The 14,886-nt window shown below is 38.5% G+C and overlaps 1 protein-coding gene across 2 annotated transcripts in view; it reads right to left on the bottom strand.

The window, feature by feature from the left end:
- ubash3bb (ubiquitin associated and SH3 domain containing Bb) overlaps positions 1–14,886 on the bottom strand; it is a 41,548-nt gene that overhangs the window by 4,537 nt on the left and 22,125 nt on the right. Inside the window, exons 2-9 of one of the 2 annotated variants that reach the window (XM_033977581.2) lie at positions 10,206–10,259; positions 8,318–8,504; positions 6,809–7,007; positions 4,111–4,280; positions 2,860–3,068; positions 2,392–2,536; positions 1,003–1,129; positions 28–147 (exon numbers count right to left, since the gene is read on the bottom strand). In XM_033977581.2, the coding sequence (XP_033833472.1) occupies positions 28–147; positions 1,003–1,129; positions 2,392–2,536; positions 2,860–3,068; positions 4,111–4,280; positions 6,809–7,007; positions 8,318–8,504; positions 10,206–10,259 (1,211 nt within the window). The remainder of the gene's footprint in view (positions 1–27; positions 148–1,002; positions 1,130–2,391; positions 2,537–2,859; positions 3,069–4,110; positions 4,281–6,808; positions 7,008–8,317; positions 8,505–10,205; positions 10,260–14,886) is intronic. The other variant, XM_055226028.1, reaches the window with a different exon arrangement.

A 14,886-nucleotide genomic window follows, 5' to 3' on the forward strand; every position in this document is an offset into this window, starting at 1 on the left:
GTTGTGTTAGAGTTAAAGTCGGCGTACCCACGAGTCGTGCCTGCGTACATCCTAACACAGTGATGGGAGCGTCCATGTCGTAGTCCCTCTGTCCTCCCCACATCGGGATACTCGGAGGCATGTTCAGGTTTGAGCGAATGTAGCGACCTTGAGAGACAAAAACAGCAGGAATATTGTGTTTTTGGAGGTTCAGTCATGAAGATCGGTGATGTGAACAGTTGAGATGCTCTTTCTTTTTAGGGTTTATGTTAATCTAGCTCTAGAATAAGGACGGAGTGAAGTAGAGGAGGAAATGGAAACGCTGCAAATGTTGTTTTTGTAGATATGGAAAATCTGAATTTGTGAGTATATAGTCTTCGTTAAAAGCTAGTAAAAAAAACTGCATGAACGCTGCTGCGAAGTAAAAAAAAAAAGAGGAGAATAACAACAAAATACAAGACAAAAACGCAGCTCAACGTAAAATTAAAATGTTAAAATTGCAGTGCCAAAAGATGAAGGACCAGACGACTACAAGCAACAACAGAATAAAAAATACAACATCTCAGAACCCAGAAGTGTTTTGCAAAATGTAAAAACCCAGAGTTAACAGCGAGGACAAAAAGCATGACATCAACGCAGTATTTTCAGTGTGCAACAGTTTAGAACGAGCAACCCCCACCTCCATTAATCTACATATGATTTATCGTCTGTGTGAAAAGACGCCTGTGTGATAAATGCTCCTCTTTATTAAATTCACAGATAAACTGAGACATTTTGAAGTAATAAATTATCTGCATACATTTCCTGATACTGTCCAGAATTATTTAGCACCAAAACTGCAGAGTGCACTGTCGTATTCGCTTGAAAAAACACAGCTTGAACAGTTTGGAGAAACAGTTTTTGCATGTTAATTAAGTAGTGCCAACATAAATATGCCTCCAGTTGATAAAATAGACAAATTATGTTAAAGCAGATCAAAACAAGACACGTTAAAGACATAAAAGTTTACATTAAACTTCTTACCTTTACTATCGGAGCAGAGGGAGAGCCAGTGCTTCCCAAACACCACGTCCATCCTCTCTCCATGACGGCAAACGAAAAGCGTCCTCTTGGGCTGTCGAGAGTGACTGCCGCTGATCCGCAGAACCTGCTACAGACAAATAAGAAAAAAACATAAATACTTAACGCTTTATATAGTTCAGCAGAGCAAGTTCAAACACTTATCCCACCCGCTTTGCATCCTCCTCAATCTCATCTGCAAACATTTTATTTCTACATCTACAAACCTCGTCATCTGTCGTCCTCTGCTTTTTAAATCAAACCCGCCTGAACCCACGACTTACCTCATCTTAAATCTGCGTATGTCAAATATCTCTGACTTTACAACCAAGTATTTCTAACATGAGCTGCTCTTAATGAACTTACTCTTAATCCTCTCCATCACTGTCACTCCAAAAAAGAGCACGATCTCTGCTATTTATTAAAGATCCCACATAATGAAATTGCTCATAATGGTGTTCTCTTATTAAAAACACCTGATTAATCCAGTTTTCTAATCACCTTCACTGCAGATCTAATCAGTCAGCGCTGGCCCTGGATCTTTTGGTGCCCTATGACAGATTACTAATGGTTTGTACCCGTGGTAATATATTCTAGTGTAATATTGGGCGCTTTTCTCAAGAACTTTGTAGGAATTAGGAGTGTCGCAGGACGGATCTAACAGTTTCCACCCAAAAAATACAGTTGTCCAATACAATGTTGGATCTCAGTGTGACTCTGAAGTGCTGTACGTTTGCAATTTGTTTTCTCCCCGACAAAACCCACGATGTCGATGAAACGTTCTGCACCGACAAAGACGCCTACGAAGGTTTGAACTTTGAGAGAGTTTAAACGAGAGAGAAATGTGAGAAAATGTTAACGCCTGTGTGAGAAAAGTGTATAAAGTGTGTGGTGAGGGGTTTTACAGACAAAAACATAGAGAATAATTGTAGAAAATAAAGCTGACTACTGACTGGGTTATTTTTAGAATGTAAACAAGGGACCACTGTACCTCTAAAACCTGCCCAAACTATTATTCCATAGTTTAATTTGATATACAATATGTACCAAAACACAAAGGACAAAGTAACATCAAAGCAAAGGCATTAGTCAGGAAGGAAATAATACCATTGTGCTGTGTTCATGCATAAACCGGGACATACTTCACCAGGTCTAACATCTGACACTGAATCAACTTCAGCAGCAGAAATAATGTATTTTTAGCTTAGTTCGAAGAAGGTGACTCAAGCTTAACCTCATGTCAGGCCAAAACAAACTTGGGTTGGTCTGGTCCTGATTTGGTGCTGTTCTTGTCCTGGTTTAGCCTCGGTCTCGTCCCGGGTTTAGCCGTAAAAAAGAAAAAAAAACATCTACCTGCATGGGATGACAGATGAGACTGAGGGAGGGCGTTTCTCCGGGACTGGAGTTTTCAGGGCGGCGACCGTCCAGCAGTCCATCAAACATGCCTCTGTCTTTAGCGCTTTTGTCGGACGGACCGCAGCTGAAGAACGAGTGGGACCTGAGGACGAGAAAGAGAAAATCTATGAACCTGAGGGAGTTCAATTTATCTGAAAAATGAGGCAGACACAAAGTGAAATCTGGTTGACGACTGAAAAATATGACTTTCCTCCTTAAAAAAACAAACACTAAAACAGTAACGTCGCCTTATCTTGTTTCCATTGACGTTTTTAGTTTAACGCCAAGACAAGAAGGTAGCAGACCCACCAGAAAAGTGACATAATGCACCTTTAATTTAACCTCCAACTGACCCACATTTGAGCACCACTTCATCAAATTCCCCTCGAGTGACTGTACTGTCTGTGTTTGCGGCCGTCGTCTCACCCGTGAAAGATCCACGTGTCCGACTCATCTGCCAGGGTCACGTAGTTTTCGGGCAGTAAACCGGACAGCCCCGTGGAGAGGGACGTCCCGAACACCCAGCCCTCACTGGTGCTGTTCTGGTCCACAGGAGACATGAAGACATAATCCCCCGGGACTAACTCCAGCTCGTCCTCGTTCTGCGGAGTGTAGGGGTACTGCACCCGCAACGTCTGGAAAGTCAAATATATAAGAGTCAAATCAAAACTAAGAAGAGACGGCGAATATTTCAGAACAAATTTAATAATAGATGGATTCACAGATGTCGTTTTTGAAGGATCAGCGTTTGGTTTATGTAATAGTCTGAGTAAAAAGTTTAAAATCTATCATAAGCACTAAATTGATAGTTTTAAATCTAATTGTGGGCTTTAGGTGATAATAGAAATGCATGATGATGATATAACTCCCATTATCACAGCTAAAAGTACAAAGTAAAGTATGAAATGTTCTAATCTCATATCTCTTATAGTTTGATACACGGCTCACGATGCAAAAATCAGATTATTGCACATTATAAAAAGAAAAAAGTCGCCTTTTTGAGAGAAATACCACAAATACCACAGAAAGTACCAGTAATTACCAGTACAAACAGCAGTAAGTACTACAGAAAGTACCAGTAATTACCAGTACAAACAGCAGTAAGTACCACGGAAAGTACGACTAAATACCAGTACAAACAGCAGTAAGTACTACAGAAAGTACCAGTAATTACCTGTACAAACAGCAGTAAGTACTACAGAAAGTACGAGTAATTACCAGTGCAAACAGCAGTAAGTACTACAGAAAGTACGAGTAATTACCAGTGCAAACAGCAGTAAGTACTACAGAAAGTACGAGTAATTACCAGTGCAAACAGCAGTAAGTACTACAGAAAGTACTAGTACTTACTAGTCTTTGTTAAACATACACTTTCCATGAATAAAATACAGTTAGTTTAATAAATAAAACAGTAAATAAATCTGTCATAATAACACATTTTGAAGCACGATGTATCGCTACGGAGAAATACTGTGATAAATGATAATATTAAAACTAACGCCACTAATTAAGCTTTAAATAATAATAATTGTCCGTGAAAATGCTCATGTGGATATGTTGAAACACATCCATCTTTCATAATTAAACATATTTTCTTTTTGTCACATCCTTTTTATTTGAATAATTACTTTTGTACTGTATTACCTCGTACGTGCTGAAACATTTAGACGTAGGTACCTCATGGTTCGCAAATCGAATGTCTCGTGAGAAGAGCACGGCGAGCCAATCACAGCCCAGCTTGACCTCGATGCCTTTGGCCAGTTTCTCCAGAGACGGCAGGTGATCCGTGGGGAAATTATAGGCCAACGTCACATGGAGCTGCTTCTTATGAGGCTCCACGTGGACTTCTGCGAGAAACACACAAAATGTTTAACACGTTTGGGAACTTTAAAGGCAAACTGTGGATTTTTGTAGTTTTTGCTTTGCCTGGAATGTCCCGTAGTATGACTTTAAACTTGCATATAGTTAAAATCCATGTTTTTAAGGTGTTTTTGAGCAATAAAACACCTGTAATTTAAATGTAATATTGATTAGTTTAACGCCAAAGCAGAAAAGCTACATAAAAATTGCAGCTTTAAATTAAAATAGACTTTGAAATACAACGACTGCAGTGTTTCCATCATTTCCACGTCTGATTTGTTTGACAGTTTAATCTGCCTCTTCATATCAGAGTATAAATACACTGTGACAGCATTAGCGCCAACAGCACAGCTCTAATCTGATTTGGCACCTACTCCACGGCCGAAAATAGAGTCAGGACATATTACATTTTCTGCTCACGATGTGGAGACACTGACTCTGGTGTGAACGAGTGGAACAGCAAACATTTTGGTCATCTGAATTTGCACAGTAAATTAATGTTGACACAGTGGATTAGATAAAAACGCCAATACGACGTTTGGCCAATACAAGACACACACAAGTACTACACACAAGTACTACACACAAGTACTACACAAAAGTACCACCACACAGAAGTACCACCACACACAAGTACTACACACAAGTACTACACACAAGTACTACACACAAGTACTACACACAAGTACCACACACAAGTACTACATACAAGTACTACACACAAGTACTACCACACACAAGTACCACACACAGAAGTACCACCACACTGAGGACGTCAGGGACCGGACTACTGCTGGTGTCCAGAGTCAGGAGTAAACCAGGACTAAACCAGGACTGAACCAGGATTAAACCAGGACTAAACCAGGACTGAACCAGGATTAAACCAGGACTAAACCAGGTCTAAAGCAGGATTAAACCAGGATTAAACCAGGACTGAACCAGGACTAAACCAGGACTAAACCAGGACTAAACCAGGATTAAACCAGGACTAAACCAGGATTAAACCAGGATTAAACTAGGATTAAACTAGGATTAAACCAGGATTAAACTAGGATTAAACTAGGATTAAACCAGGACTAAAGCAGGGCTAAACCAGGACTGAACCAGGACTAAACCAGGACTAAACCAGGATTAAACCAGGATTAAACTAGGATTAAACCAGGATTAAACTAGGATTAAACTAGGATTAAACCAGGACTAAAGCAGGGCTAAACCAGGACTGAACCAGGACTAAACCAGGACTAAACCAGGACTAAACCAGGACTAAACCAGGATTAAACCAGGATTAAACTAGGATTAAACTAGGATTAAACCAGGACTAAAGCAGGGCTAAACCAGGATTGAACCAGGACTAAACCAGGACTAAACCAGGACTAAACCAGGACTAAACCAGGACTAAACCAGGATTAAACTAGGATTAAACTAGGATTAAACCAGGACTAAAGCAGGACTAAACTAGGACTAATGTAGGACAAAACCAGGGCTAAACCAGGACTAAACCAGGTCTAAAGCAGGACTAAACCAGGATGAAGCCAGGGCAAAACCAGAACAAAACCAAAACTAAACCAGGACAAAATCAAGACTAAAGCAGGACTACTCCAGGACTGAACCAGGACTGAACCAGGACTAAACCAGGGCTAAACCAGGACTAAACCAGGACTAAACCAGGACTAAACCAGGACTAAACCAGGACTAAACCAGGACTCAACCAGGACTAAACCAGGACTAAACCTGGGGAATCAGTTTTGTGGGGTTAAACCCTAGAACATTCTTCCTGAAGATGTGAGACTGACCTCTACTTGTTCTACTACAATGTTTAAATCCAGACTCAGACGGTTCTGTTTAGCTGCTGTGACTGAAAGGGTTTTATTCTGCACTTTTTTTCTCTTTATATTTAATGATTACTTCTGTTTTGATTTGTTGTATTGTGATTTTAAAGCTTTACTTATTCTGTAAAACACCTTGAATTACTTTGTGTACCAATTGTGCTATAGAAACAAACTTGCCTAGTAGTAGTAGTAGTAGTAGTAGTAGTAGTAGTAGTAGTAGTAGTAGTAGTAGTAGTAGTAGTAGTAGTAGTAGTAGTAGTTTTTAGAGTGAATGGCTCTTTTGGCTCTGGTTTAAATATCTCTCTGCAGGTTGGACTTGACAGAATTGATGACTGAGCGATTACACAGTGGTACAAGTCACATTTTCCACCTCAGATCACACAAAACCAAATGACGATACCTCTAAAAGACTCCAGCGTGGCCAGGAAATATTTCTTATAGACTATAGTGTATAAATGTAAATGTCAAACCACAACCTGCTTTGTTTGGTGCTACTTTTGTATCAGCACTTTGAGGTTTTAGTTTTATTTTGACACGTGGAAGGAAAATACTTGAGTTTTTTTGGGGCACACAGGACTGATAATAAAGTTTCCTCCATATCAGCAATAAAAGTAAATGTAAAAAAACGTCCAGTGTAGCAAGAATGAACACCTCTAGTTGGATATATTTGTGTCTCTGGACCGTACCCGCTTTCCGTGTTGCCTCTGTGGCGAAGTCAGCGGCGAATTGTTTGAGCACGTCCGCCACCTGGTCCTCCACAAAGAGCCCGATGAAGTTTGAGGAGGTGTAGAGCTCCAGGGGCAAAGGACTGGGAAAACGGCCCCTCCACTGCTGCACGGTGCTCTGTAAGGACTCACACAGGGCCTCCACTTTGTGATCTGCACACTGGCAAGACAAGATTAAGCAATTAACGATGAAAAATGAGAAAAGAAATGTAACGTAACGGGAAAGAAAGTACAGCAGATGTTGTAATGATACTGTGTGTATGCGGGAGTAAGTAATGGTGGTTTAGAGAGATATTTACGTCAGTGTAAAGGACTTTACTAGATACTATGCTGCTTTTCTGGAGATGTTATTGAGTTTCCTGGAAAGTTACATAATGTGGCAACTTATCTACGCTGTATTTATGTCATTTTAGGTGTTTTGTTGCTCAGAAAAACATGCACTGACCACAGGAACAAGTGACACAGTGCACTTTTAAAAGTACGGTAGCTGTTTTAGTTGCGGTAGTTAAAACCAGCTAGTTCACATGTGTCAAACTCAACTCATGTCATTTTATGCGGCCAGCGACAAGGTAAATTTAAATGTATGACTGTCTTAAAATGTCAGTTTATCAGGAGTTACGCAGTTACACAGACATATTTTTTATATCTTTGCAAATTTGAGACGAACCGTTTTGCTGATGCGGCCCTCGATGAAATTGAGTTTGACACCCCTGACTAGTCGTTATATCTACCATCTACTGTGTTTTCTGGGCTGTAAGTGTCACTTTTGTTCATAGTTTGTCCGGGGATAGGACTTATATGTGAAATGATTCAAATCTATAATGTCACATGTTGGTTCTTGTCACAGTGACAGTCGTGCGAGGGGCTCTAGGCTTGTACCAGTATCTACTCCTCCTGAACCACTGAACATTTAACATTTATACATTAAAGACTGAACAAAAACGCCCCTAAATCAAAATCATATCCTCGTTTTCTCTGGAGTTGGTGGAGTTGTTCAGAAGCGACACCAACGATGGATTTATTGATTTGGAGTGAGATCCAGAGTAAACTTGTTGTTTTTTCTTCTTTATTTATCTGATTAACTGTTAATATCTTACGTTAACAAACCAGACACGTGTTCAGTTCTGTCTGTGCTTCATGGAGCTGAATAAATATAAATATGTTACGTTAGCGTGATGTACTGATATTCAGCCTGTTGTTCCACATTTTATTATTATTATTATAACTTGACTTTAAAGATAAAATGTCTGTTCTTGGTCTCGGATTTTGTAAAATAAATTCCCCAAAAAATGTGACTTCCAGCGCGACTTATATATGTTTTTTCTTCATTATTATGCATTTTTGTGCTGGTGCGACTTACACTTATACTCATTTTTTCAGAGAACGCTTTAAAAATATCTTGAGGAAACTTATCTTTGTTACTTTCTCGTGCACAAATGTACTTTCCGTTCGATAATGATCTAAACTAACCATGAAGAACTGGCAGAGGGTGATGTGGGGGAAGATGTTGTGGGCCTTGTTTTTGCCGCAGGTGACTCGACTCTGCTGCCAGAAGTGGGACAGTTGGTTCTGGAGGGGTCCGCTGGGGCGCAGGTACAGCACAAACTCACGGGGCAGAGGGTCATCCAGGAACGGGTCGTCTACGTGAGAGAACAGCCTGGACACACGAGGAAAGGGAATGAATATAAAAGTATAGTGTAGCAGTATCCAGATACATTCGGTTTTACTGTTTAGTTTTGGTTTTAATTCAAAATACACCACTAGACCTGTCACGATTATTATTTTATCGACTTATCCTTCAATATATGAAAGCTGGGACAGTAGATTTTTATCGTCTGTACAATTTCTTTGCAATATTTGGGAGTTTTCTTTGCTATTTTTATGCAATAAGGTAAGATTTGAGTTGTAGAACACAGAATGAATCACTTCTGCGGTTGATTTTTAGTTCATTCTGACATTTATTTGCTGTAACTTAGGCCTTTTCATGATGATTTTCGTGGCATTATCCTGCTTTGTATCAGTAGCTTGTAGTTTCAATATTATCTTTTATCACAATATTTGTCTGCAGCAATATATCGTGCTTCAAAACAGTCATCGTTCTACTTTATTTCCATGATTATTTGCATTATAGATTCTTCCTGAAAGCATCAAAACTCTGAAAGGACTCATAAGGAAAGCAGCAAACAAAAATAAACTCAAAATAACCCAAAGTCTGCAGTAGATTTTTAAAAATAGCCACCCTTTGCTTTGTCCCTGGTTTGTACTTTTTGAATTTCTTGACTGAAGTGACGGACGTGAAGTGAAAACCGTTTCAGGAGAAAGAAACGACGTCAAAAAACTCACTGACAGAAGTCCAAGGGTTTGTGTATAAATGTATAGAGTGAATAAAGGTCAAACCACAACCTGCTTTCTTTGGTGTTACTTTTGAAATCAGACTTTGAGGTTTTGGTTTTATTTTGACACGTGGAAGGAAAATACTTAAAAGTTTGAGTTTTTGAGGGGGAACACACAAGTGACAATGAAGTTTTTCCATATAAGTAATAAAAATAAATGCAAAAACGTCCAGTATAACAAGAATGAATGAATGAAAAAAAAAAATGTAAATAAAAAAAATAATTAAGTAAAATCTGTACTGAACTGATTAATTTTCAAACTCCCATTTAATTCAATTTTCTGTTAAGATTTTTAACCGATTAATTAAAAGCAAAGGGTGTCTACTTTGAGCATTTGAATATAAAACATATATATATATAGTCGAGTTATTTCCCTTTTTTCTTTGCTACATAATTCCACATATCTGACATTAAATATTTGACGTCTTCCTTATGTTTCTAAAATGTAGAAAGTGGTAAAAATAAAGAAAAAACATTGATAAGAGGGTGAGTATTGACAACAAAAATGTGTACTTTTTTTTTTCTAATGATGCAGAATGTTATTTATGTTGTTTGCTGCGTATATATTTTAGATTTTCTTCGTCGCCTAAGTATTTAAAGTTATTTATTCTTGTTAGAAATATTCCAACACGGACTTAAAGGTGAAATAGAGATGAATTATTTGAGTTATAATGAAAACATGAGGTAGATTGTCGTCTTATAACTAGAAGGTCGGAGGTTGAACTACAGTTTTGAGCATTTCTATCCTCGTGCAAGGCTTTTCACCGTGATACTAGTTTGTGTACTTGTGTGTGACTGGTGTTAATCGCACAGGCTGTTTTCTTTTCCCACAAATCAGAGTACGATAAGGCTGCTGTAGTAAGTGGATTAGACACACACCAGTAGGGGGCAGTGTGAGCCACATCCAGAGCAGTGAGTCATAGTGAAGTGAACATCTGTGGAAACATCTGCCCATGGAAACTCACCAGTCACAGGCAGCTTGGACACTCCGGCCTCCCGTCGACACCAGGGCTTTAAGTCTGAAAAAACAAGAAAATTATTTAAATATTCTGTACATTTTCTCTTGTATTTATCCAAATCTGTCTCGCCCCAGCTCAGAAGGTCAGAATATGTCCACTGTGCACTGTCTGCATCTAATTAGAAAGCGTTTTATTGTCAGGAAGTGCGTGAAAAGGATTTATAAACACTTGAAGTTAATAATTTGGAAGCTCAGAACGTATAAAACAAGTGAGGAATAAGTTTGAACGACTGCAAACGGTTTAAAAACGAGTTCTACTTCAGTTTTTCATGTTTTTAGGACAGGTACAGCACGTTTAAAGCACCATTATGTAGCTTTTTGCTGTAGGATCTGTACAGACAAGATAATTTGGAGTAATTAAGACATCTGTAGTTAAATAAACCTAATTTAGACACGGTTATCTGTGACAAACTGCAGAAAATTACAGGCAAAACTATAATATTTCCGAGCAGGTGTCACGGAAACGCCACCAGAAAAAGTGACGTACCTGCAGATTTAAATGTAATCAATGACAAATAAGAAAACCCAGGCAAATTTTTGATTCAGGGCCTGTAAAAGTTCAGCAAAAACAGAATTAGATCGACACCTGTGTGGAAACTGTGAGTGTAAAACATGAGAGAGAGGAGTTTAAGAGGACAAGAGACAGAGGGAAAAATATCTTACAGAAACGGCTTAGGGACTCGAAATGTCACTGGAAAAAGAAACTCTTGTGAATTATTCATCCACCTCTGAATGAATAAACTGGGCAGCTGCAGAAATGTAGGTTGTGTATGTTCAGGCGAATGCAGCACGACGCGGAAACAGTAAGATAACGACGTCTACTTTCATTAATTACCTCTTTTTTCTGCATTTTTAAAGGTGCACTGTGGAGCTTTATGGAGGAGGATGCACCACCTGATGTTATTAAATGCATCTGTCACCATGGAGACGAACAGGTAACGCCACAAGGCCAATTTACGGGTCAGATCTGTGAAGACGTGACCCTGCGCAAAATCAGAATGCACTTGTTTCACTATATGTGGTCACCATGTATGTGTGTTTTGCATTAAATAAATAAATACATGAATAAATAAAATGTAGTGAAGTAAAAATAAAAAGAATCCACTGTAAAATGAAAAAAAAAAAGAAAAAAGAATGCACTTGTTTCATTGTTGTATATGTGTGGTCACCATGTATGTATGTTTTGCATTAAATAAATAAATAAATAATGTAATGAAGTAAAAATTAAAAAGTACAGATATCAAAAAAAAAAAAAAAAATGCACTTGTTTCGAGGTCTTTAAAGCAATTAAAAAACCCCGTAATAGATTAAATTCAAGATAGATATAAGTTTAATGCCATACTGTGGAGCATTCTAGACAAAGCAATAACATCACCACGGAGACGAGCAAGAAAGTTACATATTGCAGCTTTAAAACTAGTACCAGAGTGTTAGACCAAAAAGGAAGTATCATGAAAATCAAAGTGAATCTAACTATTCTCTGTTTTATTAACTGATTTATCTGACGAGGCGTTGCCAGATCATTAACTACTACGAAGGTTTTCGCCGCCGTGGTTTTGTGAGGTTACATTATCTATTTAAACGGTTAATAATTCATCAGCAGAAGTTGACTTTTGAGAGCACTTCTCGCTATAGGGGATCCCACTTCCACCTTCTCATAAAGTTTGGTCGTGAATATTCAGCAACGAGATGAGTTCGTGAAAGTCTCGGGGCAAAACTGCAAAGATTCTGATTTTCTCCTCTGAAAATGTGCCCAAAAATAGACTGAAAATGTGTGCAAAAATATCTATACGGTCTATACGAGCGATCGAGCGTGGGAGGTTTGATGAGTTTGACTGATGAGTAACAGTGAATTATCTAAGAAATATAAAAAGAATATCAGAAAAATAATCAAGACAGTCATTTGGGAAGATTAAGTAGTTTGGTTTTATATTGTATTTGTGAGTTTGGTCTCAAATAACCAGATTTCAATCAGATTTCAATCAATTTTAATCAGTTCTTTGTCAGTAAAAGCAACTGTAAATGTGTTTTGGAGCAGAGTTCAGACTTTGGATGAAGAAATGAGACAATTTTTGGTAATTAATACTGGAAATTAGTAATAAAAGCAAGCGTATTTGTTTATAATGAGACAAAATCAAATAAAAATCGTAGTTGATCAATGTTATATCATCTGGTTGTGTCAGTAATAAGAGTAAAAGTCTGTTTAATACTGCGTAAAAGCCTTATATTAATACTTAAGTCTACACAGGTCAAGATCCCAGTCTGCCTTGTGTTTTGTGCTGTTTTCCCAATCTCTTCTGTGTCCGAACCTGGAGCTGGGCGGAGTTTCTGGCTCCTCCCACACACACCTGCGACTAATCATAATCAAGCTGCACCTGAGGAGGACAAAGAGACTGAGGACCTGACACTCAGCGCCAGATCGTCCTCGTATCAGTCTCATGTTTTTGCATTTGCTACTCTTTTCTAAGTTGGATTTTTTTGCTTTTCGTCGGATCCCGCTCCCTGAACTTGCACCATTTCTCCGTGTCCGTCTCAGTTCACCTCGACCGGTACAAACCCCCTCGTCTCTGACCCCGCTGCCCACGACCCCGCTCTCAACTGTCTGCTCCGTCAACCTTCATCTGCACAACTTTATCTGTAAATAAACACTGTTAAACTTTTCACCCGAGTTCTGAATCTTTGGTCCCCCTTTAGCCGTTATAACAACATACCAGTAGTTTTTTTTTTGTTTTTTTTTAACAAAATCATCTCAACTCTCAAGAAAAACCAGGCAACATAAACATTTCTCCATTTGTTCCATTTTAAACGCCTATTTTTAGCATCTGCGTTCACATGTTTCATCATTTTCGATAAAAAATAACTCATAATGACTCCGTGAACACTCAGCTGTTTTGTAACGTTTTTGATCTATATTTAACTGAACTTACCGTCAGCGTGGCTATTGTTAGAGTTAAGTTTATAACGTACAAAGAGGTTACAGTAAACTCACAGGGGGGGATTCAAACAAAGCGAATGCTAATTTATCTTTTCATGTGGTGCTGTCACTGCGGGCACCTGGAGGCCTCGGCGATAAGCAATAAAGAATAAAAGATTACATTATTCCCATTAGAGCCGTGCAATCCAATTAGGCTGCGTTCACCAGATAAGAGCAGCTAGTGTGTATGCTCAAGTGTGAAATGTGCAGAGGGAGAACGGCCTCTTCACACGCTCCAACACATCATCAGATCTGCTTTAGATTAAGGCGATATTACTCAGGCATTAAGAGGGAATTTAAATTTATTTTCACTTCTTCTTATAAAATGCCAAAGGACGTTACTCAAACTTGAATTGATGAGTCTGTTCAAGTGTGTATTAATTAATGGGTCTATAAACAACTAATTAAAAAGGGATTGGATTGTGAATGTCTTATATCCTGTGGTCTACAGTCAGTTATTTCGACAATTATTGGACTTATAACTTAGAGGTCGCCTTGAGAAATCTGAATCCTTCATCCTCGTCCTTCTTAGAGCTGTGCAGCCACAGGATTGAACACAATTTAGCCTTTTTAAGCCTATGTAGCCACTAGATTTAACAAGATTTAACCTTTTTAGGCCTATGTAGCCACAAGATTTAACACGATTTAGCCTTTTTAAGCCTATGCAGCCACTACATTTAACAAGATTTAACCTTTTTAGGCCTATGTAGCCACTAGATTTAACACAATTTAACCTTTTTAAGTGTATGGACACACAAGATTTAACAATATTTAACATTTTTAGGCCTATGGACACACAAGACTGAACAAGATTTAACCTTCTTAGGCCTATGCAGCCACTTGATTTAACACGATTTAACCTTTTTAGGCCTATGCAGGCACAAGATTTAACAAGATTTAACCTTCTTAGACCTATGCAGCCACAAGATCTAACCTTCTTAGATCTATTAATCCGCAAGATTTAAACTTCTTAGGCCTATGTAGCCACTTGATTTAACACGATTTATCCTTTTTGCGCCTATGTAGCCACAAGAGTTAACATTCTGAGGCCTATGCAGCGACAAGATTTAAGATTTAGACCTATCCAGACACAGGATTTAACCTTCTGAGGCCTATGTAGCCACAAAATTGAACCTTGCTGATGGAAAAGAGGAAAAAGTTTAGGTCATGAGTTTTTATTTGATCACAGTTATCAAACGTCTAACTTTATATTGCCTTAATAGGTAACTATATATTCCTCTTTTATAGGTTAACTGTTAGCCTTAGTCTTTATATCTGAAACATTATAGCTAACGACACATAGATTCCATTTTGTTGCATTCGAAGCAAAACCAAATCCATTATCGTCTTTCGCTGCTTCCCATCGTCTGTCTTTTACTCAATGAACTTTAAATTGTAACATCATTCCTTTCACTTTTTCCTTTATTTCTCACGTGGGCGCTACTTTTTCAGTATGAGCGAAAACTGCCTGTTTAGCAGCCGCCTACGCACGAACAACAACAGCCTTAAACTAAAAACATGAATGAGATCATGTAAGTTTAGTTTTATCAGTAAAACAGAGCCCTGAAAAAGAGAAGTGCGTCCTGTGATCCCCACATGTCGTCCCATTTGTCACCAATTAGTCACAACAAACTCAGAACTCCACAGTGTAAAG

This window comes from Periophthalmus magnuspinnatus, chromosome 13 (genome assembly GCF_009829125.3).
Source record: "Periophthalmus magnuspinnatus isolate fPerMag1 chromosome 13, fPerMag1.2.pri, whole genome shotgun sequence".
Taxonomy (NCBI): Eukaryota; Metazoa; Chordata; class Actinopteri; order Gobiiformes; family Gobiidae; genus Periophthalmus; species Periophthalmus magnuspinnatus.